The 25,922-nt window shown below is 30.0% G+C and overlaps 2 protein-coding genes across 5 annotated transcripts in view; one reads left to right on the plus strand and one right to left on the minus strand.

Moving 5' to 3' along the window:
- The window catches only part of PCDHGB7_2 (putative calcium-dependent cell-adhesion protein), a 97,117-nt gene extending 78,721 nt beyond the window's left edge, over positions 1 to 18,396 (plus strand). The window contains exons 3-6 of the mRNA XM_051214882.1: positions 8,476 to 9,640; positions 13,039 to 13,079; positions 14,164 to 14,641; positions 17,342 to 18,396. Of these exons, the coding sequence (XP_051068066.1) occupies positions 8,476 to 9,640; positions 13,039 to 13,079; positions 14,164 to 14,641; positions 17,342 to 18,204 (2,547 nt within the window). The 3' untranslated portion in view covers positions 18,205 to 18,396. The remainder of the gene's footprint in view (positions 1 to 8,475; positions 9,641 to 13,038; positions 13,080 to 14,163; positions 14,642 to 17,341) is intronic.
- Positions 1 to 25,922, minus strand: part of STX7_1 (Syntaxin-7) — a 40,764-nt gene that overhangs the window by 2,276 nt on the left and 12,566 nt on the right. The window contains exons 7-9 of one of the 4 annotated variants that reach the window (XM_035731995.2): positions 22,130 to 22,285; positions 19,001 to 20,156; positions 15,858 to 16,544 (exon numbers count right to left, since the gene is read on the minus strand). In XM_035731995.2, coding sequence (XP_035589466.1) covers positions 20,049 to 20,156; positions 22,130 to 22,285 — 264 coding nt within the window. In that variant the 3' untranslated portion in view covers positions 15,858 to 16,544; positions 19,001 to 20,048. Of the gene's footprint in view, positions 1 to 15,857; positions 16,545 to 19,000; positions 20,157 to 20,340; positions 22,286 to 25,922 lie in introns of those variants that run through there. The other 3 variants (XM_051214883.1, XM_051214884.1, XM_051214885.1) reach the window with 3 other exon arrangements.

Consider the following 25,922-nt stretch of genomic DNA (forward strand, 5'->3'; position numbering starts at 1 on the left):
TATTTCTTTTTGTTTTGTTATACTGAAAGAATAATACAGAGATAATATATTTATTTTACAGTTTACACCTTTATTGTAATATCAATTAATAACAACAAACCCCTTTTATATTAAATATTATATCGTGTCATTCTCTAACACCCATACTTTATAGGAATTTTCAAGCTTGAATAAATTTACTAAATGAGTAAGAGCGTAATATAATGCTTTGATAATCCTCTCTTCCTCCATTTTTTTAAACAGTACCAAGTACTTATCTATGTTAGGGCATATATGGATGTCATGACCTCGTAAACTGAGGAATATGTATTATTTCCATAAATACCATAATGGCTTTTAATGCTACTATTAACAACACAATTCATACGGTTGGATGAATCTAAAACAAGTTTTCCCAAAGCTTACCACCTTTTTAAGCATAAAGTTTTTCATCTCATAGAACATGTAAACTCTAATCCCTCTTTTTTTTGAATGATTGTATTTCCATTTTTTTAATTTATTACCTGCATTAATTTGTTTCCTTGACCATTTGCTTACATGAATAAATATTGGTGAAACCATTAACATGTTAATTTCACAATGCGCAAATCAATTAAGCAAAGAAATAAACGATTATTTTGACTAGTCCAGAGAGCTAACACAACTTAGCATTAATTACTACCAAGTGATCTCGTTTCAATAAGTCAATCACAACCGAAATAGTTTGATGGTAATATTTCTGACTGCGATATTGACTGATACAACTGTGAATTCCTATAGAAAAACCATTTCTGTCAAAGCCGCTATATATGCTTTACTGATAATTGCTAATTAGCTTGCATCCTGGATTTAGGACTCCATACCAACTACCTGGTATAAATATTTATGTTACTAAGGTTTATAATTTAGCTTTATCGGTGAGTTACTTTTTAGCTCTGATAGCTGAGTTTACATACTTACTAGAATTGAAGCTGCTAACTTACATGTTCTTTTGCAGATTAGAATTGCTAGGTCTTTCATTACTAGGTTTCTTTAGATTTTAAAGAAATTACTGAGTGCTTGATAATCATCGAACATTATTAGTTAATAAACTGCTTTGATAAAATATTTGTTAAAATTTTGTCAAACATTTAAAAAAAGGGAATAACAAAGTAAAATACCCAAATATTATTCATAAAATCCTAATTATTCACAAAGGAATAACGATACCTTAGTGGAAAGGTTAATTTGGGACTCAAACTTTCGTATCTCAATAATACTATGAAACTTGTTTTAAAAAGTTGCTGATTTCGAATCTATGCTGATACAACTTGAGTGAAAAAGATTCAAAAACAAAGAATATTATAATCTGGCGTAGTTTTTGTTGTTACGAGTCTTATATTGTACTTCAGACAGACAAATATCATCAATATAGAGCCTAACACAGATGTATGTTGACCCAAGTTGTCAGATCATATTAGTGGGATAAGACGGAGATAACAAGAGACTTTGAAATAATCAAGAATCAATGATGAAAAAAAAGAATAAGTTTTGGGAAAATGGTTTAAAATATAGAGCGGAAAATTATATATGAGTGGATACTCAAATTCAAAATCTAGAGGAAGATGTAGAATAAATATATCTGCTTTATTGTGAAAGATTTTAAGCCATATCACATGAAACTTCTAACCATTGCTCGAGGTTATCACACAAATCCTCATAAAGTCTTTTCATTGACAATGTGCGGTTACTTGATTTCATACTACTGAGTAGTCTCAAAAAAGATAGAAAAGCTCTTTAACTGTTTGACAAATAACGAAAACAAACTTCAAATCAATATTTTCCATGTTTTCATGTTATATCTTCTTCTAAAAAAACATCAGAAAGTATAAATAGATGATATCACAAGACATCATAATTAATGTTTTCTTGATTAACGTGTAATTCATCTACCAAATGATATTTCATTATTAGTAGTGAAGACAATAATTTAGATGTAATTAATTGATATCTATGACTATCTTCATGACTGGATTAAAAGATATTAAGTCCAAAAATATATATACACTTCTGATTGTACCGTAAATTCACATCTACGGATACCTTTATTGGAATGGTGACAAATGTCACTCATCACTTACCTCAACTTCAATTAATAACAGTGATAACGATTTAAAATCAATTAATGAATAGCCTAGGATTAAACTTTCACGTTATCTAGTAATCATTTCCAAAACGTATTTGGAATCTTAGCCCACTAACAACATTCCTAAAAGGACTGATAGAATATAGAATGATCATACATGACTAAACATCAAGAAACCAGTCATTACTCAGTGAATAAATAATCTAACTGCATTAATATTCATAAAGTATTCAAATAAACAATTATATTTATTCATTTATGTTTTCTTTATGTTCAATCTCTTCTTATTTTAGTAACCTATAATACAACAGTTTAGATTGATATAGATCTGTTCTGAATTTTATGTCTGTTTCTTGTCAATTTGTCTAAATTATAAGTATTTTGTTAGCATTAAATTTAAACAAAATTATGGACATATTGACTAAAATACCTGTATACTAGATTACATCATAAATGTAATCTTCTAGCCAGTATTTACATATGCCAAATATATAATAAATCATGAATTCCACAAATATAAGTAAACTACCTCTCTTATATCACTTTTATTAATATGTAAACAATTATTTGTTTACATTAGACCTACAGTTTTGTCTTTAATTTTAAATATATGAATGAATCATTCACCATTGTACAAGCTGTATTTTTTAGTTTCTATCCGTCAACATTGACCCAATCTATGGATAAATAAACTGAAATATTTAACTGAATAAATAATTAACTAACCATATTCAAAGCATAATTAGTTATTATCCGACTATATATTTCCTTACTTTATTCAATACATCTTTAATTATTCTAAATGAAATCAAATAACTGTAAAGTTTTTATTAATTAAGATGTAGACATCTTTATAAATGGTAGAATGAGATAGAATGTTTTTACAAATTGTTTAGTTTTGCGTTAGTTTTTATCATGGATTGATATCAGTTATGTAGATGAACTATAGAAGTTTCTATTGAGAAGTTTATCTGGTAATGTTAAAACATCTTAAAAGTGAGGTGGATGTTACTAACATAAAGCCTTATCAAAAATTAGTTAAAGTTACCAATATAAACTAATGGTTTTTGAAGCAATATTGTAAGAGGACTGCCAATATTTATAACTGAGGATAAGGATATTTGAGGTTTTGTGTTGTGTGAGTTAGAAAATTCAACTGTTGAATTTTAATTATCCTTTTCGACATGATCAATATGTCTTCTATAAGCGTAACAAAAGCTTTAAAAATAAACCACATAGCTCACAGAACACAAGACCAATATATCCTTACGTTTCCCTTTGAACGTTCCAAAATATATGCGTTCTATTAAATTCGAAGGTAAATTGGCTAGAATTTTAAATATTGACCACTTTGAGGTCTGATCGACTAGTTCGAAAATTAGAATAAACACACCACTGAGTTTGAGAACTTTGAACATGATCGTGACAAGAATTTTACATACATATAAATATGCATGGGTCTAGGACTAGAAATAAGATTTTAAAGTATTCAACACACTATCACAACTAGAGACTATTACAACTAGTGTCTAGCATCATTTTAAAAATAAATTCGCTGAAAATTATATGTTAAATAATATCTGCAGTTTAAATAAACATCTATAATCATAACAAAAGCACAGGTTACTTTGGGTAGCTCTTAAGTGGCAAAATATAATGGTCAGTCAGTCAGTCAGCTACAACGTAGGACCAGGCACATATGTGCATCGGTCCAGGTTGCCATACTGCATCAGCACAACAAGATGAACACCGGATTCATAGCAGTGATTAGGTCGAAGGTGGTAATATATAAGAGAAAGATTGCATATAGAGATATAGTACAAGAAGAAAAAATTGGTTCGTAGAAAGAAAGATATGAAGCGATTTTAATCTCTTAGTTTAAGGGAAGATGATTACAAATGAATCTTGATCACTTACATACTTAGTGAATACGTTTTTATGAGTTCTGTATAGAAATAGGGTGATGAATAGTAATTAAAAGCAAAACAACCACAATACATAAAGTTGGAGAAAGCATGCAATTTGTTTTATAAAAATGATTTTGAAGAATGACCATAGAATAATAAAAACAATATGTATCTAACAAAATGTTACACCTTTCCCACTGGTTTAATTTTTATTCGTTTTCCTCTTAGAATATATGAATTTCTAGTTATTTTCATTATGCTTAAAAAGAAAAACTGAATCCATTTTTTGAATTAATTAAAAAAACAATTAAACTTTGGTTATCATTTTTGGCATTATCAAATACATTTGTACTTTCATATGAGGTACAGTTAAAACAATGTAGGTGTATATGTATTTTTAGTCTCAAATAATTATGTATATCATGTCTATATGCAATGAGAAAAACCATTTCATAGTGTTAAATGCTTCTGGTGTTAAATTATAGCTAAACAATCTTATTATAAACAATTTCGTTTAAATTTGATCGAATAATTTCACAGTATTTAGGAGCCGAGTTGATGTGAGATATTAAAGTGGAAGAATGTATTTGTAAAATCTCAGTGAATGAATTTGAAGTAAATCCTTGAAAAAGCTTGGACCAGATTGCCAGGCGAAACGCTAAATTTACTTTAAATTCATTCTCTGAGATATTACAATTACATTCTTCCTCTTTAGCCTTATTATAAGCTAAAATAAATGTAGTAATTTTGGAAATAATTATTTTAGGTTGATTAATACCTACTGAATATTCAACTGTTGAATCTTGTAACTTGTTCAGTTGAGCCTACAGCAATTGTTTAACTGAGAACGGATAAGATTTTTTTAATTTGATCAGGTCATAATCAAACTCGATAGTACGGTCACTGATACACAAAACGCCTCGATAATTTTTCTGGAATTATGGAACTTAGAAAGAAGAAACTTTATATTCAACAAAAAAGGAAAGACGTAAAATAACTCAGTAAATATTGTAACAAAACATGATCACGAAATACGAGAAAATTAACAAAGTGGTAACAGCCGTTTAGAAAGCACCAAAGGTTATACAAGTTTATGAATTGGAAAAAACGTACTCGTGGTTATCGCAACAGGAAAGACATAGACAGATATTCACAGAAAATAAACAACTTAAGGTCTTCCTAGCATCAATGAAAATAATCTTATGGATTTCCCATATTCAACAGTGAGGTATAATACAACAACTTATATTAATAATTGTTGTCAGTTTTTGATTTAGCACAGTTCACAATCAAAGTCACTATTAAATTACTGCCTAACCATCAACTAGTATGAATTTATCGGTTTTATTTTCCTATTAACGTTCCAGAAAGAAAAAAAGTCCCAAAGAATTACCAACAAGTATTTAACAGTAAATTTGCTCAAGTATTTACAAAGACATATATATGATCTTAAATAGGACAAGACACCCACATTATCTCAGCTTATATTGCTTGTGACTGAAAGCAATAACGAAGCATTTCTCACTTGATGCATGTATGCCAATAAGAGACTGATCAATTGAAGTCCTAAACATCAATCAAAAGATCCAAATGACCAATACAAAAGTGAACTAGATCTTAAAGATAATTTTTTCTCATGAACTGATGAACTATTGAAAAAGTTGAACTATGAACATAACAACTGCAATAATACTTTCTGGTTAACAATAGTTTCCTAACTAATGATATCTACAAAACTATATAAATCTTCTAAAATAAAACATCTAATTAAGAATAAATGATCATATTCTAGTATCTTCTGTTGGAAAAATAAAAATAACACTGTCTTTTCAGAAAAAGAATAAATAAATATCAGAAAGGAATTGTATGGAGGAGGTGAAGTTCAACACTAGGACGACACAGCCATCCAGTACTTTTAGGTATTCTATGGTGATCCAGTTTCAATTAATTCATGAACTCAATTATTAAATCAATAAATAATCAACTGTACTAAAATGTTTCATATAAATTTGGATTTCATCATCTATGTATAGTACAATTAACTGCTTTCACTAACATTTTAGCTTACTTGTATAGATTTGAAATTAAAGCAGAAGATACTACTTATTTTCTATGGTTTCTGATTAGCGTTTTTTTAAAAAGCGAATTAGTTTTCTACGAGATAGGATTGCTAACCCAATGCCCAACCCTTCTCCTTTACCTGGACTTGAGACCGGCAGTAACTTTGGAAAACCTACAGGCGGAGTTTTATTTTCTATATTTTAACTAAAATATAATTTAAAAGACAAAATCTATTGAAATCTTATCATTAAACTTATAGAATTTATTATTAGTTAAGTTCAATATGAAATAAATAAATAAATTTAAAAAAAAGATACATCAAAACAAACTTTCTTATATTGGATCATTATGATTTATCAAATCCAACATCAGTTAATGTATAATATACCTTTGAATAGTTTAGTTTAATTGTTATATGAAAAGGTTATGGTATTTTAATTTAATGAATTAAGAATAAAATATCATTTTTAATTTATATATATATATTTTTTTTTTCTTTAAGATTTATGAAATTTTATGTGTATTTGATAGTCTTATGTAAGAAATGTAAGAAGAAAAAAACAAACAAAACAAAGTAACTATTATTCAGTGATTAAGTTAAATGATGCAATCATATAGAGTGAAAAGAATTATTATTTTGTTATTGTAGGAAAAAGTAAGAAAATTATTTTAAAATTAAATAATTATAAGTGTTCCCTCCAAATGCCCTGGTACGGCCAACAATGAAGAGAGTTCGCTTTCCTTCTCAAAATGCTCTCACATAATCACGCGTATATAGCCTTTGCTAGAGAAGTCCTACTCACTACTTTCTTGTGTCAGGGGTGCTGTTTACGAAATTCAGAGGACAAAAAGCGAATATCCGGCGCTTATACCGGGGCGATGGACACGGAGAGTTCACCTAGGGGAGTTGCAAAACGCTGATTTAAAACCAATGATACACATAGGCTGCAGTACCCTGAGGGAACAAATGGCATATAAACAAATTCGTTGGTCACCGGTTACCATGGGACTGCATCTACTTACGATGCCCTACTGCCTTGTGGATCAAACCTTTATGTTGAAGGCTCCATATTTGGCCCCCTAAGAAAACCACCTGCTTCGATTTGGGCACCCAGGCAGTATCACAGCACACATAAAAATCAAGTGAGATTTGTGTGGCGCATATGTATCTGGTGCCCCCTTGTACCAATATCTATATGTTCAAATAAATAAATGAATAAATAATTTAAGTGTTAGATAAATCTATAAAATAGAAAATAAAAATTTTCCTTAAAAATTTAAGATTGATCCTGTTCAAAATCAACATTGAAACAAAACAAACCGATTTTTTTTTAAAAATTCTTATCCATTCATAAGAATCTGAAATTGTTGTCAGGTAATATATTTGGTTGAGTTTGATTTTTATGATAGTAAATAAATTATTATAGGTGATTCATTTATTTCAAGCAATTAGTCCCTTTCATAAATTTCGATAGAACAATGAAAAGACGAAGTTGATCTGAAAAATGTTATGACATTTTTCAGACCAATTCCGTCTTCTCATTGTTCTATCGAGATTCATTTATTCATAGAACAATTTCAACTATTATCTAATAACTAGATTGTAGAGATTTCAGTGAGACTATAATTTATAGAAGAGCTTTGAAAGACACTAGAGTGACCCTCAGAGTGTTCACCTAATAACTAGGATCAAATGAAGATTATAAGCCAATGCGAAGAATAAGAATTATGATTTAAAGTTGATGGTTAAGGTTAGGAATTAGATTTAAGGTTCTCATCACAAACTGACATTGGCTATAATGCCGAAACGGTATATTGCCAAATGGGTGAATGAATTTTGCGCCGAAAATCCAAGACGTCTTATCTTATACCTCATTAGTTCGTCTATAAATTATAGTCCCGTTAAGATTTCAATTAACTAGGTTCATATTTTATGTGGGTAGTTACATGTTACTTATAAAGTTTGCAAGTAGGTTATGAGAACTTGTTTTCAATCTGAACAGAATTAAAGGATATAGTTTTAATAAATAGACTAACAGTTCAAATTGGACAAGCCTTGAACTGTTCCCTTTTAATTATTTTTGAAAGGAAAACAATGGAAACCATAGATAGATACGTGGGAATTCTCGGTTCATCTTTTCAGTCCCTGAACGAATTTTAAGTGGTTCATTTTCTCTTCCATTAGCAAAATAACATTGAGCGATATATAATCTACAGTTTAATTCTCCCTAATTTCGATAAGATTAATGTAAAAGGCATCTCGTCTGTTGAAAAATTCACACTTGATGCATTCTTCGTAATACCACTAAAGTACTAAGACTAGTTTCATTTATGTTCCATATAAATATTAAATATATATACTTCTGCATAAATCTAACGTAACGCTTCCTCGTTTTCTACTAGGTTCAATATTTTCTTCGTCAACCAAGTAGAGAATTTGATTTGGATAAAAATACAGGCAAATTAACTGTACGAAAAAATGTAATCGATATTGGCAAGCATCATTCAAATGAATTATTTGGAAAATTCGTAAGTTTATTAGATCGTGAACAAAAAGACACTTATGAATTAACAGCATATGCTGAAGATTCTGGTAACCCATCAAGACGTGCAAACACAGTTATACATATTAGTATATCAGATGTAAATGATCATGCACCAGAATTTCGTTATCCTACACCTCATGGTACTGGAAGTCTACTGAATATATCATGTGCACAATTAGGAAGTCAAATTATAGCTCACGTACATGCAAATGATTCAGATACAGGACGTAATGGAGATATTGAATACAGTATTATTCGTCAAAACAGTAGACCGCAATTGCAAAAAGTTAAACGTAGTGGTGATGGTGATTTGCTAACAGATGTTCAGGAGAAATCAAAAAACAAAGTATCCAAAGATAAAAATTCTCAGTCAAATCATACAGACTCACAGGACCTAAAAGAAACTACGACTGTTCAGGATGGCGTAAATAAAACTGTGGAGACTAAAAATATTTCTAATACAAGACATGTTAAATGGGCTCGATTATCTCAAGTACTATTAGGTGGACCTACAGAAGAACATTTTGATATTGATAGTTATAGTGGTCAATTGTTTTTAATTCATCCTATATTTGATTGCAGTCAACCAGTTGATGTAAAATTATTAATTCAAGCAACTGACGGTGGTCAACCATCAAAATCATCTACAGCTCAACTGACATTACATATTTATCCAGTGACTATGACAAATGAATTAGATAGTGAGAATAACCAAAATACTAATAATAATAATTTTATGAGTGTTACAGATATTCGACGTAATTTAGATTTTAATAGACGTATAAGTAGCAGTACAAATGCATGGACAGATCACAAAAATTCAAGGCCAATATATCAACGAGCTGGGTTCAGTGTTTCGTCTTCCGGTATGACAAGTAATCAAAGAAACATAACTAATTATCATTGGCCAGCTATTGTTGGCTTGATTGTAGCTATGATTGTTTTAGTACTGTTACTATGTCTTATGTTAATTATTTTAAGAAGAAGATTTATTATGGATACGAGAAAGCTGCCCAATAAAGGTATGTGATCATGTATCAATAATAATAACGGTAATATTACCATTGCCATTAAATATAATTATTTAATACAATGGTAAGTAGAATTTTCAAATCGTAATTTAAAGATCTATATAATTAGTTCATGATATTTAATTACTGAGTTACATAGTTTAATTTATTAAAACCACAGATACTGACTTGAATAATAGATGCAGTTAAATTAGGTTTTCATTATCCGCCCGGCAATTCTTGTAAACACTTTTTTTAAAAATCCCCACCCCATTAAAAAAAATTTTTTCAACCCCCAAATTAAATTATATACAAGCTACTCAGAAAAAGTAGTATTGTAACTAACCATGAAAGTGATTGATATGTATGTCCCTGACAAAGTTTATCTATCGCATACTGACTAGTCATTAACTTACTTGATAACAGGGTTATATGAAGAAAAAAATCAATATTTTATTGATCTAACTCTGATTGGCACAAACGAATGAGTACTAATTTAGTTTATTGATTTTCACGGAAATGTGAAATGATTGTATTTTTTTATTATTATTTAAAACTTTCAAACTTGATTGATTATATTGAAAACAAATAATGAATTAAATAATCAGTTATTTCGAATATTAAAAAAAACTAAAATAAATAAATAACTAAATAAATAACGTTCTTACAAGTGATTGAGATCAATTCTTTAATACTTGAAGTACTTAGAACAATTTCAATGATTTTATTCCGATAGTTTCGTTTGACAAGATATTACACTAAGGGATATGAAATGATCATTGTCAACTGTAAGTTGTAAGCAAACTAATTATCGATTGTTTTCTGAAATTTGCACTGTTGTCCGGTATCACCTGACTTTTTTCACGTAGAATCAATATTTAGAAACTTTGGATGATATTGGCTTAGAAGCTGATGCAATGGCGCAGATGAATTCACTCTTTGTTTTTCTTTAGATATTAATTTTTAAAATTATTTCATACTTTCTATTCTACAAATTCATTTTGATTTTTCAAACTATATTATCTTTATTCAATCTCTTATTTTGTCACTATTTCTACTGTTCCACCATCCCTCCTGGTAAATTCATCTTTGTGTACAAATGTGGTATAGTAAGTTGAACTGATGCATATTTGTCACAGGTTCTACTCTGCGTATAGCTGACTCCTCGATCCATTATTCTGTGTACTTATACTTAAAAACTTATCATCATCATTTGACCAGTTTAAATTTCATGTACTATATCTAAGGTTATTTTTAGCTGAATTAAATCTCTAGAGTTAATCAATACACTTACAAGCAAACGTCACTCCACTTATAGGCAAAATTTTGCGAACTTTAATACCTCATAAATGAAACTCGTTAAAAATGTCATATCAAAGTTATAACTTACTAGAAAGTTATCCAGAATGCTAACGAACTTCTTAAGTTTTATTGTTTAGATGGAATTAGCAACTATGTCAAGGCTATTGATGAATCGTTTGTATTAGGAAACTAATCGCTCCTATGATTGAATGAGCTAATCAGATTACTTTTATAAGCAATCATTTACTTGGTTACAAAGTCGAGATAACTCATAATCAGATATTGTTGATATACCACTCAAATATCCAATAACTTTTCAAATTATATCGAGTTGTAACTAGTGTTACTTTTAAATAATCGGAAGTAGCTTATCTTCCAGATTTTTCATTTATTGTATATAAAGTTAATGTTGTCCCACTTTTAGAACCTGAAGACAAGTTTTCCACTGAATGTTTCACTTAGCCCCGTGAAAGGATATCCAGATGAGAAATAAATTCCTAGATAAATTATTCAAATACTGCATTCAAACTTAAGATTTATCCGTCTTTAATTTGACATTACATCGAATTTGGTAAAGGTAAAAATGGTCCTTAAAACAATATGATTTAAACTAAGTAAATCTAATAGCTGTAGTGACCTGAATAGTTGTTTCATCTTAGGTGTTTAACTGCGGTAGTCTTTTCTTGGACAGTTAGGTAGACTACTTACAGTTATTATACAAAAAGGATTGTCGTCTATACAAATGTTAGCACTTTGGAAACTAAATAATAATCCTTCATTATGATAACTCAGTATTAGAGAGATGTTCCTAAATTCTTTTTTGCTAAGTAAAGATGAACATTCACCTACAACTCTGAAAGACAATTTAATCATGGAAGAAATTTACCAAAAGATAACAGAAATTTAAATCAGAAAATCATAGCTCATTAATTTATTATTGCAGTCATTACATGGTCTGAAGACTATGGTACTTATTATTTTCCGAACGAATGTAGAACCATAATATCACTTTCTCATTAAAACCATTTCAGTCTCTTGATATTTTTTTCAAACTATGCGAATTGTATGAAATAGGGATGAATGGTGGCCAGCAGTGGAATCAAAGATGAGTCTCAAATAAGACGAAACGAGTGTCTTGGATTCCACTGCTAGCCACCATCTAACTTTCTTTAAAGTGCATGTGACTTATCAATATAGAACAAATCCATATAGGATGCATATATAACGGTAAAAACAGATCAATTGCAGTCTTAAACATCAATGGGAAGATCCAAATAACCAATATATATATATATATATGAATTAAAATATGAGGATCATAGTTTAAAATCTTAAACAAAACAACTAGAACAGGAAGAAAAATATCTTTCGTTCAAAACAACAGGTGTATGTTCACATACTTATTGTATAGATAAGTATTCTTCAGTGGAAGAAAAATTAATGATACCATTCATCAATGAACTTGGAGTGATATAGTAGTCATATCAATGGTTAAATAATATTTAATCATTAGAAAAAAATGATTGACTGAACATTTCATTCCTTTCTAATTCATAAATTAATGGACATCATTTTTAATGTAAGAATTGAATTATTATTTTTTTCATTTGAAACGATATTACTAGTTAAGATGGTTTATCCACTTACGTTTCATTTTGAGGTAAAAATTACAACAACAGCAACAAATTAATAATTATGTTCTATTTATTTCTTGTTTAAAATTTGATTTAAGAAATACCATAGACTCTAGTTGATAGTATCCATTTTAATGGACGATTTAAAGTGGGCTAAATTAAAAATCAACAGTTCAAGCACTTAACTAATGAATTGAAGGTTTTTTTCTACTAGAGATTTTGATGATTTTCCATTGAAACCATTTGGTTTTTAACAGGGTTTTTTTCCAGTTAATATTAGTCTATCATCAGATATTACCTGTGGAATATGTAAGGATCTGCCGTAAAGTGATTTGATTTTCATATCATTGAAGAGATATGTCTTCATTGAGATTATCTCAGTACGTTTTGGGAAATATTTCATATCTTACATTATTAAAGTGACAATGATACTATAAACTATTTTTCTAATAATTATCATCTTATTTATTTCAGCTGAATCAAAAGGGAATATGGATGGAGACAAATATCAAACAGTAAGTGAAGTCTGAAATAGTAACCGTTATTAGGGCTATATATATATATATATATATATATATATATATATATATATATATATACAGTGAATTTTTCAGTTTTCACATCAGTAATTATATTCTTGAGATGTTAATCAGTGTATTTTAAAGAGTAACTGGTACTTGAATTTAGAACGTTTATGATTTGTCATACGTAAGAGTTGTCACCTGAGTTCATTTACTTTCCAGGGTTGATATTTACACTGAGACTCGGACCTAGCACCTTTCGCACTAAGCAGCAATGTGTCATCTATTTGTCTACTGAGTTACGGTAGCTACCAGTTTGTTCAATGCTTATGAAATTTATTATTTTTGATAAATGTATATATATTCCAGTTGTTCGTATTGAGGATCGTATTTGTCAATCTACAACTTTAAATGGACTCCTTTAGCAGATTTCTTAATACTGATACAACTGGGAACTATAGTCCCCCTGCTAATAAATATCACTATATATATATATATATATATATTAACAAATACTCCTTAATTTCAATGGGATTCGCAAGACTTTTTCTAAATGGAACAATCTAATGATATGAAACAAATGGTTTTTTATTCATTAAACTTCAGTGAGAATTACAATTGGACAAAACTTGAAAAAATGGGGTGATAAGATTAAAAAGATTTAAAAAATCGAACGTTTTGCACTTGTACTGTGTCCTTCAACTTATTTATTTATTTAAACATATAAATAATGGTACAAATGATCACCAAAACAAATATCCGTTTCCAGTAAGTGTCAGCAGATTTTAATACTTTCAGGTTTGTTTGATCAAAGATAAAATACTAATCATTGGGTCGAAAAAACAATGGCTCATATTTACAATCTGAAGTCACCTCTGTGTATAGAGTGTCATTTTAAAACTTAACGATAATTCTGGGTATCCATATTCACTCTCTTCCTTGCTGACTTCACAAATGATGAACACTCTCAAAAACTTTAATCGATGATGCAGAACTGTTAAAAATTAGTATGATATACATATATAGTTGAATTATTCTATAATTTATGTTTAAATATCTATATGTGTGTTTAATATAGATGGTTGGTATGACTATTCGATCAAATGACACAACAATGCAGGATATCTATAACAGAAGTGGTTCACAGGTTGGACAACCATTACATGAAATAGTGAATAATTCTCATTCAACATTCTCAACAAATACTGTAACACCACATCCTGTTGAAGAATTTAACTGTTCACCAATAAGTACCATGTTATTTGATACGCATCATCAATCATTAGTTGGGAATAATTTTTTTCGTACTCTCCCAATGTCTTCGTCAACTTCAACAGCAATAATATCATCAACACCAGCTGTGGCATTAAACGCTGGAGAAGTAGCGTTAATTCATCATGATTCTATGCCCATAAATAATCGAAATAACAAAACTACAACTAATATTAACAATGTATGCAATGCAGAACAATTGCAATCAATTTATAAAGGACAGAACAGTGAACTTTACGGATATGTTGATCCACAGCCACGAAGGAAAAATATCATATTACAAGGTAATTCATTTATATGAAAATAAATGTCTTCTTAGATTATTCATGACTGAAGTACATTTCAATTTTTTCGAAAAGTTACAAATTTTACTGAAGAGAAAACACCTTATTATCGCCAAGTATATATGATCGTAGTGTTCAAACGAATTTGAAACTGATGATTAACATTTTCGATTTGTGTTTGTCAACTTTGTTTTAATGGTTGGATTCAATTAGTAGGATGTACTGAACCTGTATTGTGTGCTAGTTGGAGAGGGATATATGCAATCTAGAGAAAACTGGTTTTCTCTGTGGAATTTTAATCAATTTTACAACCAGAGATGCTACCGTTGTTATTCAGACAAAAGCTGACTTCTTATAGGAATGAAATATTTACACTGATTGGTGGCCAATGTTGTTCATCTAGTCTTACGTGAATAACAGTTTGTACACATGAATATAAAACGATAGTCCATTCATTTAAAACGAGAATATAAAAGGAAAAATATGTATGGATAACTTGATTCATTTATTTGTAACTCGTCGACAGTACACACCCATGACCACGAAAAGAACCAAACATAGGACCTCCAAGTCCTATGAAAAGCAATATACCTTTGCATTAATGATTTAGAATTTAATAATTCACACCTTTAACTACTGCTAAGCTGTTTACCGAATTAGAGGGCTTCAATTTCGATGACTCAAAGCGTTGTCTCAATCTTTAAGTGAAACTTCTTAATTTTAAGCAGACGTTTCGACGAAACATTAGTGACGAAAAATAAATTGATAGTGTAAGTCATAGCTTGGGATAGAAAACTTGCTTCACGTAATTAAACCACTAATTGACAATAGTAAGACGGTATCGAGTTTGTTTTGGTCACACGTTTGTAATAGATTAAAAGCAGCAGGAATTACGAAATAGATCGTTTGGGATCGGAACAATCAACAAGATTAAAATGCATTATATTCAACATCAGAGCAGGGTTGAAAGTGAGTATGCATGAAGACTAAATAAATAGAGATGAGAAAATGACTTTCTTTTAACTTCAGTTGGGATCCAATGATGAAAAAGACTAACTAAACCGAACAGAAATACTTAAGATAAAATAATTATCATATCATATTAAAGCGAGCGATATGTGCTGAAAATGATATGTTAATCACTCGTAACAACGTTAGGTCATAATGATTCATACATAATAACATGGATGTTTAATACACTTTTAAAGAACTCTATGTTGCAAATGATTTAATTGTATTATCTTAATGAATAGAATAGCGAATTCAGTCTCAAGACTCCGTGGATATCGCTTCTTTGAAAAATAAGTAACCTTTACAAGTTAATACACATTTTTTAATGGTCCTGTATCTGACTCTAGGCTGATAGTTTTTGATTGTTATTGAAATATACATGTCGCCAATTATCGACTTAAATCACATTCATGAATAACGGAATTAAATAAGTCGAATACAAAAATGGATTTTTGAACACGTGTATTTCGTACAATCGTTGGTCGGAAAGCGAGACAAAACAAAATGACGCGCAATGGAGAAGGCGAGTGAGTCAACCCAATTTAATTAAGCGTTAATCAATATTTAGAAAAAAATAAGTTACAGACATGTGATGAGTAAGATAAGAAATGTACACACACGCTTACATAAAAAGTCAAGGTTGATAAGCGAATAATTAACAAGGTCAAAATGTGACTTAAATAACTGTTTAAGTCACTAAATCACTTTGTGACAAAATGTGACTCACGAATGAATTAACTGACCTGTCCGGGAGCTAAAATAAGCCACATGGGTTTGACATAGCAACCGACATTACAATTTAACCGGTAAGAAAAAGGAAATCCAAATGGATTAAGTTAACAGTAGATACAAAAAAACTCTCAGATTTTAACGATAGTGAAACAGGGATAATCTAAAACATAATTAATGAAAAAAAGTCGATGTTAAATGAAGAACCTTAATAGGAAATAATAATCTTAAGACTTAGTACTAAATGTTGGTGAAATAGTTTGTGTTTAAAACTAATTTTACTTCTAAGGATACGAGTGATCAATTTTTATCATAGTTACTAGCCGAACTAGTTAAGATGACATACCTCCATAGGCAGAAAAAAATCATCACACTATTCAATCCGTCATATATATATACCCGGTTGTATAACAATGTGCAATGTTATCGTTCGTGATCCAAATTTTTTTAGTATAACACTAAAGAATCGATCACAGGCTTGAACTACTTTTTTACCTGTTGATGTTACAGCAGTTATCCATTTAAAAAAACAGAGGAAATTCATAATCAAGTGCATCAATCAGATCAGGGCAGATGGTTTTTGAATCAACATATCATTTTTGTCAATTATTGAAAAAATGAATGTTTTGAAATGTCATAGTACTCTTTATTCAATCTGATATAACTTTTTAATGTAACTCAGCAAAAAGAAAAAGGTACACAATCGTATACTCGAATATGGATACAGTGATAATATTCACGTTTAAAATTAAAAAAGGATGAAGTATGAACTTCAATATACAAAATAATAGCTACCAACTGAATACTTTTAACACTACGCTATTAACAATTACACAAAAGGCCCAATTAGAGTCCTAGTAAAACGATTGACAATAACAACGATGAGTTTTTTCTTTTCAACTAGATATTTTTGTTAAAATAGTTGAATTTTTTAATACATTTTTTTTCACTTGTAAATAGGTAATACTTACCAAACGTTACAAACGAGACAACACCCTAATTTACAAAATATATCATCATTTAATAGAATCATAACTGGAGATTTTAGAAATACTAACAATAATAATTACATTATCAACAACAGTAATAATGATTCAATGAAAAGATCAATGACTCACTATCATCATCAGTATAAAAATGGACAGTATACACCATTACTCGATATGAATAATCAAAGGCATATGTTGGAGCGCTTACATTTAATACAAGCATCACAACCAAACTTATGCATAGGTTTTAAAGGTGACGAAGATGATGTTGTCGAGGATGAAGAAGAAGAGGGCAACAGTAATGATATTGAAAGCAATATCAATAATAATAGTCTAATCGCTGATGATTGTCATTCCTTTGGTCATATTCACAAGAAAGAATCATTTACACGCCAAGAAAGAGCTTTTAGTTTGACTAATTTGATTCCACAAAAAGCAGAAATCTTATCATTCAATGAATATAATAATTCTGATGAACACCGAAATAATAATACTACTAATCATACAAATGAATATCATAAATCGAAAAACTGCATGAAATATGAATCGTCTTCACCATCAGTTAATACATTGATACAGCATGGAGAAAAAGAACAACACCGGCCACAACATGAACGAATAGTACTGATAAATAACAAAATAAATAGATTGAAGCAAAATACTACACCAACAACACTACCATCAATAAATACATCAACATCGAATACAAATCAATGTATTAAATTGAAATCCAGTCAGTCGAAACACACAACAGATGATATTACAAACAATCCAAACTCAATTACCACTAGTGGGAGTAATAATAATTCTTATTGCACTGTTAGTTTTGTTTGATCCGGTCAAATAGTGTAAATAAGTACATAGAGAAGAAACTAAACAATGAAGAAAGGAGGAATTACAAAAATGAAAAGATACAACAGATTTTTTTAGACACTACCGACCAGTATCAACACTTCCATTTGAAACGCTGATCAATAGATCCCTGTTTTGCATTATATATATATATATATATATATATATAAAGTAAATTCAAATAAAAAAATATTTAATTATTTTACGTAGGAAATAATGGCACTGAGTGTATGTACATGAGCCAAATTCATCACTTCCGCCCCCAATCCACTTTCATATACCTCGATCACCAATTCTAACAAACGTTTTTTTTGTGTAAACATTAAAAAACCGAAAAACAAACATAAATATTATCTCTGGGAAAAATTTGTAAATATATCAAGCGAAAAACAAACAGTGGGAATAATAATTGAAATAATATTTTGAGGAACATTGAATGACCTCAATAATTTTATAGAATTTATGATAAAAAAAAGGATAACATTCAGGTGAGAACGAAAGTATGTGTGTGTGTGAAACAGAAGAAATCAGCTAAAATTGAATGTTTCAGTCTAGTCGTTTTGTTGAGCTAATTTCTCTATTTGTCTTCCCTTAATCAGAACAAACAAATAAATAAGAAATATACGAATACAAGAACACTCTCTCTGTAAATGTAGTTATTCCAAATTTTCTCTCATTTGCCTCAAATAAGAAAAACTAATCTATATAGTTTATGATAAAAACTATACAAATCACAAAGAAATTCAAACATAACGATGTACACACATCCAACACTTACCAAACATGATGTTCAAGACAAACAGATATCATCATCAATATGCATAATTGTATGGAAATATATTTTTTTTCTTCCATGGGAATCCGTATATATATATATTGGTAATTAGCAAGAAAGCATATAGGCCCCAACATCTACACACCCAATCGAAACAGTAAGACAACAGAAAAGTCGACGTTTTTTTATTTAAAAAAAAATAACCATAATGATTTTATTGATGGTAATGATGATGACAATAATCATGAAAATAACTATTATTGTTTACAAATTATCCTTATTATTATTACCATTATTATTAATAATAATTACTATTACTGTTGTCTTTATTGTTGTTGTATTTATAAATTAGAATTCGGTACAAGATATTTTTGACAGAATGAGAAACAAAAAAAGAGGAAAAAAAGAAAGAAAAACAACACTAAAATGAAATTATACATATGTATATTTATTTTATCATTTAAAATGATATTCCATTTATTCTCTTTTTATTTTATTAAATATTAATGATAAATTATTATTCCAGTTAGTTCTGTTAATTGTTTTCAGTTTTCTCAATTTTTTTCGTTGAAAATAGTTTTTTTTTCTTTATAAAAAAAATCACATGGAGATATGTTGAAATAAAACAAGAGGGAGGAAGAGAGAGAGAGAGAGGGGGAAACGAAAACGAGTACTAAATAAATGCAAACATACAATAAAAATAGAAGATATACTGTGAATGTGTAAAAGAATAAAAGATCTTTATCCGTTAATTTATAAAATAAAAATGAAACAAAAATATGATTTTTTACAAGAAAAAACTGTTTTTCGAATATTATTTATCCATTTTGCTATTTGTAAAGTATTCAATTATATGATATTGGAAAGGAATTATAGTCAATAATATAGAAATCTATGTATATAAAATAAACTAAATAAATAGAACCGGATGACACGATTATGAATAAGACTTAACAAAGAACAATTGTCTTAGTAAGTTATATAATACAGAAAAAATATACGTGATACTGATAGATAGATAGATATATGTATAACCATACGGTGTATTTTATTACTGAGTTCGCTTTGGAGGATATTCAATCACCAAGATAATTATCACAATTAAAATAGCCACAATTAAAACAGCTACGAATATGCAACAACATCTTCGAGATCTTTGCTACAAGTAAATAAAAGATAGATAAACAATTATATTTAAAGGAAATGGTTGTTTATCATGTTGATGATTATTTTACAAAAAAATTAATCAGTTTTATTTTTGCTAAGTTATGGAGAAAACAAAACAAATGCAGTACGTACTACAAAAAAAAACAGTTTATGCATTTGTAACACTTAGAACATACTTATTGCTGGTTTACTTTTCATTTCATTTTAACTAAACATCAATTTACTCTTTCTGAGTTCTGAAAAATTATATAAACTTATCCATAATTTTAAGATTGATATTTCACTACAATTAAAAGATCAAAAAAGTGAAGTTAAACGATTACCTTTTGTAAAAGATACCACAAAAGGTAGATCTAAATGAACATTACCTGACTCTAAATATAGATAGTCACCAGTTGCGACTATTCTGATAAAAAGATTGTCGTGTAATGCAAAAGAACATTTGTTATTTTCGTGACAAACTGATGCAGAGCCTTCTCAGTGATTTTGAACATGTATTCATAAATCACCAGCACGGAAGAATTAAGGTTCATATATCACCAACGTTGCTTTAGTCCTCACAAACATATGAAGATTAGGAAAGTGACTGAACTCATGACTAAATCCTACAGTATGTCACTGAATAATTAGATCTAATCAACCCAGAGTTTACAAGTGATCTTACAGGTTCAAAAGCAATTACGAGTGTTACTTTAACGAGTTGATTGTAGAACTAGATTATCGAGATCAGTCAACTAGTTGTAATATGGAAGATAAACCAGATATTGGACAACTGGTAATTTCATACGATTGGTCAAGATTTGACTTCGTTTTCTAAGAAACAAGACACTCCATTGGTGGAAAAATGGCGTGCGTTTCTAAGGAGCAGATATATATATATATATATATATATATATATATATATATAATGAGAGAGAGTTATTTCTCAAATCAGTTTGCCAATAAAAGGCTCCCTTTTCACTCAATTAGTTGGTTGGGTACTTAAATAGCACGCTTGTTTGTCAACAACAGATCGGACACCGCACAACAAAACAAATTGATATTTGATTTATCATCGTGTCGCGTACGACCAGATTACCTTTTTGTTATAAAATATGTATGTTATTTTGATACTGTTTGTACATATGAGAGGAATATAAACAACCACAGACAGGTATAAATCTACCAAACAACAAACTTTTAGTCATGATGTACGACAATCCAGACCGCTTAAGGGTTCTTATACCCATCTATATGTTGTTCACCTACTCTCCCTACGCCAGCAGCATGTCGTTATATTTCAAAGGACTATTAACAATACTCTAAACCCCGTAATTCCTATCGTTTGAACTTGTCTTAAAACTCGCTATTTTACTCTATACGAATGACCTATACAGTCATAAGACTAGTCACAGTCATTTACTGGTGTGTATCTTATAACAAAAAAGTCCTTACTCGAGTTGCATCAGTTTAACTTTTCGCTATTGCTTGTTCCTATAGTTTGCCAACTTTTTTGAATTCCTTGGATGGTCTTAAATTCATCGAATTTCTTAACGGGAAATACTATAACTGCAGGTTGTCAAATCATTAGTCTAGATGTATCTATATTTACAGTACCGCAGTGTTAACATACAGAAAGTACTTGTTGCTGGTATTTCCTGATTTCAATTTGAATAAACACTAGTTTTCTGTATTTCTTGTGCGTGACTTTAATTAGTCTGAATATTACTGAACTCGTTATGATTATGCATTCCGTAATATAACAAAACTATTCAATAACCATACACGAACTTGAGTAATTGAGGACGAATCATACCTATTGATTGGTGGTATTCTCCATAGTGAATTTGACACTATATATATGACTAAACCGCATATTTATAATACGCCTTTAAGAACTAATAAACCAGTTCTCGATATTTGACGAGGTTCTAAACTATAACACCAAGATTTTTAAAAAATCTGACTATTGTCTTTACAACTTACTCGTCTATTAGCAGCTTTTGCTAGCTCTGAATGACCAGACTGTTCATTAGCTAATGCTACTTCGATGTTGTCTTCAATTGAATCAATAGCACTGCGTTGTTCATATACTAATTCAGAAAGTTGATGAAAAATTGCATTTACATTCACAATATCTTCCTAAAATGTAAAATGTTTTTAGACTGAATAGTAAAAACATTAAAATATATAAATAAAATTTAATGGTTTGATTAAACATATATATATATATATATATATATATATATATATATATAAATTTAGCATAATTAACGGCAATATTATCGTGTCAATCCGAACACAGGATTCAGATTTGCCTATAGGGACTGATTAGTAACAGTGCTTAATGTAAACAGTGAGAGGATTTAAACCATTAAATACAACTACACAACCGCTAATCAAGGTAGCTGTTACATAGATCCAATAGCTTGTGTATAATGCATTGATATTTAAAGTGACAGGTACTAATTTCAAGTCTTGGTATGAACATTAATAATAGAATACAAGTGAACTCAGACGATGAGTTTCGAATAGGATAAAACGCTCATCTTAAATTTCACTGATAACCAGTTAAAAGATACTAAAATGTTAAGTTTATTTTTTTCGATCAAAATGAAATAGGTACACGAAACACATTACCAATACGCTTTCAAATGAAGAAACAGACAAAGTTCATTACCTTAAGAAGATTTTACCAATTTATATATAATACGAAAAGTGATTTAATTATAAACTCATTTGAAAGAGTTTAGGTACATGAACAATAGAGCGATGAAGAACTGAAAATATAAAAATGTTAACAGATAGACGTTATTCTTCAAATCACAAAACTGATGTATTAGAAAACATTTCACTAGATAAATCGTTAGGAGTCAAGTATTGTTCTACTGAGACTAGTATTATTGAGATACGCTGATCTACATTGCTATACACGTCTATCTGATCTATATTCGATACCGTAAAAACAACAAGGCAAAAATTTGTTCAGCTTCAATGACAAAGGCGAAACTGGTCAAAATAGACTTGACATATGTGTGGTTACAAATAAATCAAACAACCACCTCGGTAAGTAGTTTTCGGAGACTTATAAATGAAATGACGGATTTATTATTCAGTCTACATTCAGAGGATTGTAAACATTTTAACTGGGAAAAATAAGTATTATTGTCAATCCTAACACAACAGATGTAGTTAAAATGCCCAGAGCACATATTAATGAAACGTCTTCACTGTGTAGCTAGAATGAAGTTACAGAAAGGGCCAATGACGTCAATTAATATGATGTCAATAATTTATGTTACGATAACAGACGAGAAATAAACAAAAAACCATATTGTGTGATATTAATTAAATGATAGGAAAACGGTAGTTCATAGTATACAATTAAAATAACTAACCTAATTTAATGCTAAAATTATGATAGTTCTAATAATTTTAATTCCAAAGTTCATTTATCTGATTACCAATGTGGGATTCAATACATACCAAAAATAAGATATACAGAATTATGATACTATTCATGAAGTCTTTATACATCTACCTACTGCTAATAGATAACTTTAGTACATGTCATAATTTATCTGCAACTGAAGGTATCAGTAGCATAGTAAATCTTAATTTCTCTAATGAAACAGGATGCAAACGCCAGACAAAGATTAGTAGCTAATAATCGTCTCAGTCCAATGTAGGACCTGATATAAATATCCGATAGACCAAACTGCTGGCTGATTTTAACAGAAAGACAGTGAAAATTAGAAGGAACTATTGAAAAAACCTCATTTACCATATTTTTCTGCTTGGATTCTTTAAGAGATGACAAAGCAGTCACAAAACATTTTACGTTCTGTGAGGTATAAAATCTAAAACTACAACTACGCTACTGAAACAAAAGTTAGTAGTATGAGGTGAAATAACGCAATTATTTGATAGCTTTTTCATGGTCCTATTATGGTTCTGACGCATGGGAATTTATTTAGATGATTCCTACTTATGAACTCAAATGACACTTTTTATATTTCAATATCAACCTAGTGAGTACTTTGAAATATGTTAGTAATAATTATCAAAACTACTGAATAGATATGGCCGAGAAGGAAACTTAATTTAGTTTATTTATTAAAATCCTAGCTTGAGTAAACTACACCGGTAAAATACATGGAATCCACTCACGACAAAAATGTCTTGTTCGTGAAAAAACTAAGACACAAAAATTAGTTGTATGTCCGTGGAAACTTGCCGAAATGGTCAGAAAAAGGATTCATGAAACTTCTAACAATACCGCTTCCTCCTCAATTGGTACATGAACACCACATTAAAATAGATGAAACCCTCAGTTTTGTATCAAATCTCAAACAGTCTACTTGAAAAACGAAACTGTGGCTCCTTTAAATAGCTGAAGCCATCAAGCCCAGCTCAAAAAACCCAGAATTACGTATTGAAGGGAAATATATTCAGCTTCTCTGTTTACCGTAACCCATAGTCGAGTCATCACAGACATAAGCTACAAGTTATAAACTCTTACCCCACAATTTCCCTTTATATGTAACTCTGCTCTGCCGCATTCTAAATTTTCAAATTCACCCTAAATTCATATGAATTTCTTATCATAATTGCCATGACAACATTTCTCTTACTACATAAAACATTTACACGACTTATTCTTATTATTATCATCTCAATAAACCCGACATATAACATTTCTCTTGTTACGCATTTTATCTAAATGATTTGCTTCATTGTACTGATTGTAAATCGACATCTTACAATTGATTTTCCACCCATTTCTTAAAAGACTTTTCAGGTCTATAAATGACAGATATTTGAGTTGAAACCGATGAAAAATCGGTTAGGATGTAGCTGGACGATCTAGACTTCGCAGATGATCTGGCCCTCCTATCGCACACGCAACAACAAATGCAGAAGACCATCAGTGTAGCAGCAGCCTCAGCAGCAATAGGTCTCAACATACACAAAGGGAAAAGCAAGATTCTCCGATACAGCACAGCATGCAACAATCGAATCACAATTAAAGGAGGAGATTTAGGAGGTGTAAAAACCTTTACATATCTGGGCAGCATCATTGATGAACATGGTGGATCTGATGCAGGTGTGAAAGCGCGGATCGGTAGAGCAAGAGCATCATATTTACAACTGAAGAACATCTTAAACTCAAAGCAACTGTCAACCAACACCAAGGTCAGAATTTTCAATACAAATGTCAAGACACTACTACTATATGGGGCGGAAACCTGGGAAACTACGAAAGCCATAATCCAGAAGATACAGGTGTTTATTCACAGCTGTCTACGCAAAATACTTCGGATCCGTTGGCCAGACACTATCAGCAACAACCTACTGTGAGAGAGAACAAACCAGATCCCAGCGGAAGAAACTCTGGAAGTGGATAGGACACACATTAAGGAAAGCGCCCAAATGAGTCACAAGGCAAGCCCTCACATGGAATCCTCAAGGCCAAAGGAAAAGAGGAAGACCAAAGAACACATAACGCCGAGAAATCGAGACAGACATGAGAAAAATGAACATAAATTGTATAGGAATGGAAAGGAAGGTCCAGGACAGAGTGGGTTGGAGAATGCTGGTCGGCGGCCTATGATCCATTGGGAGTAACAGGCGTAAGTAAGTGAGCAAGCAAGTAATTAATCGATGAAAAAGTTCACTATTTTAAGATAAAATAAAGTCCAGTTTATGTATGCCTTATTTTTGCCATTGTAATACAAGCATTATGGATTTATAACTGTACAGTCTGTTGACAAAGCTA

This window comes from Schistosoma haematobium, chromosome 2 (assembly GCF_000699445.3).
Source record: "Schistosoma haematobium chromosome 2, whole genome shotgun sequence".
Classification (NCBI taxonomy): domain Eukaryota; kingdom Metazoa; phylum Platyhelminthes; class Trematoda; order Strigeidida; family Schistosomatidae; genus Schistosoma; species Schistosoma haematobium.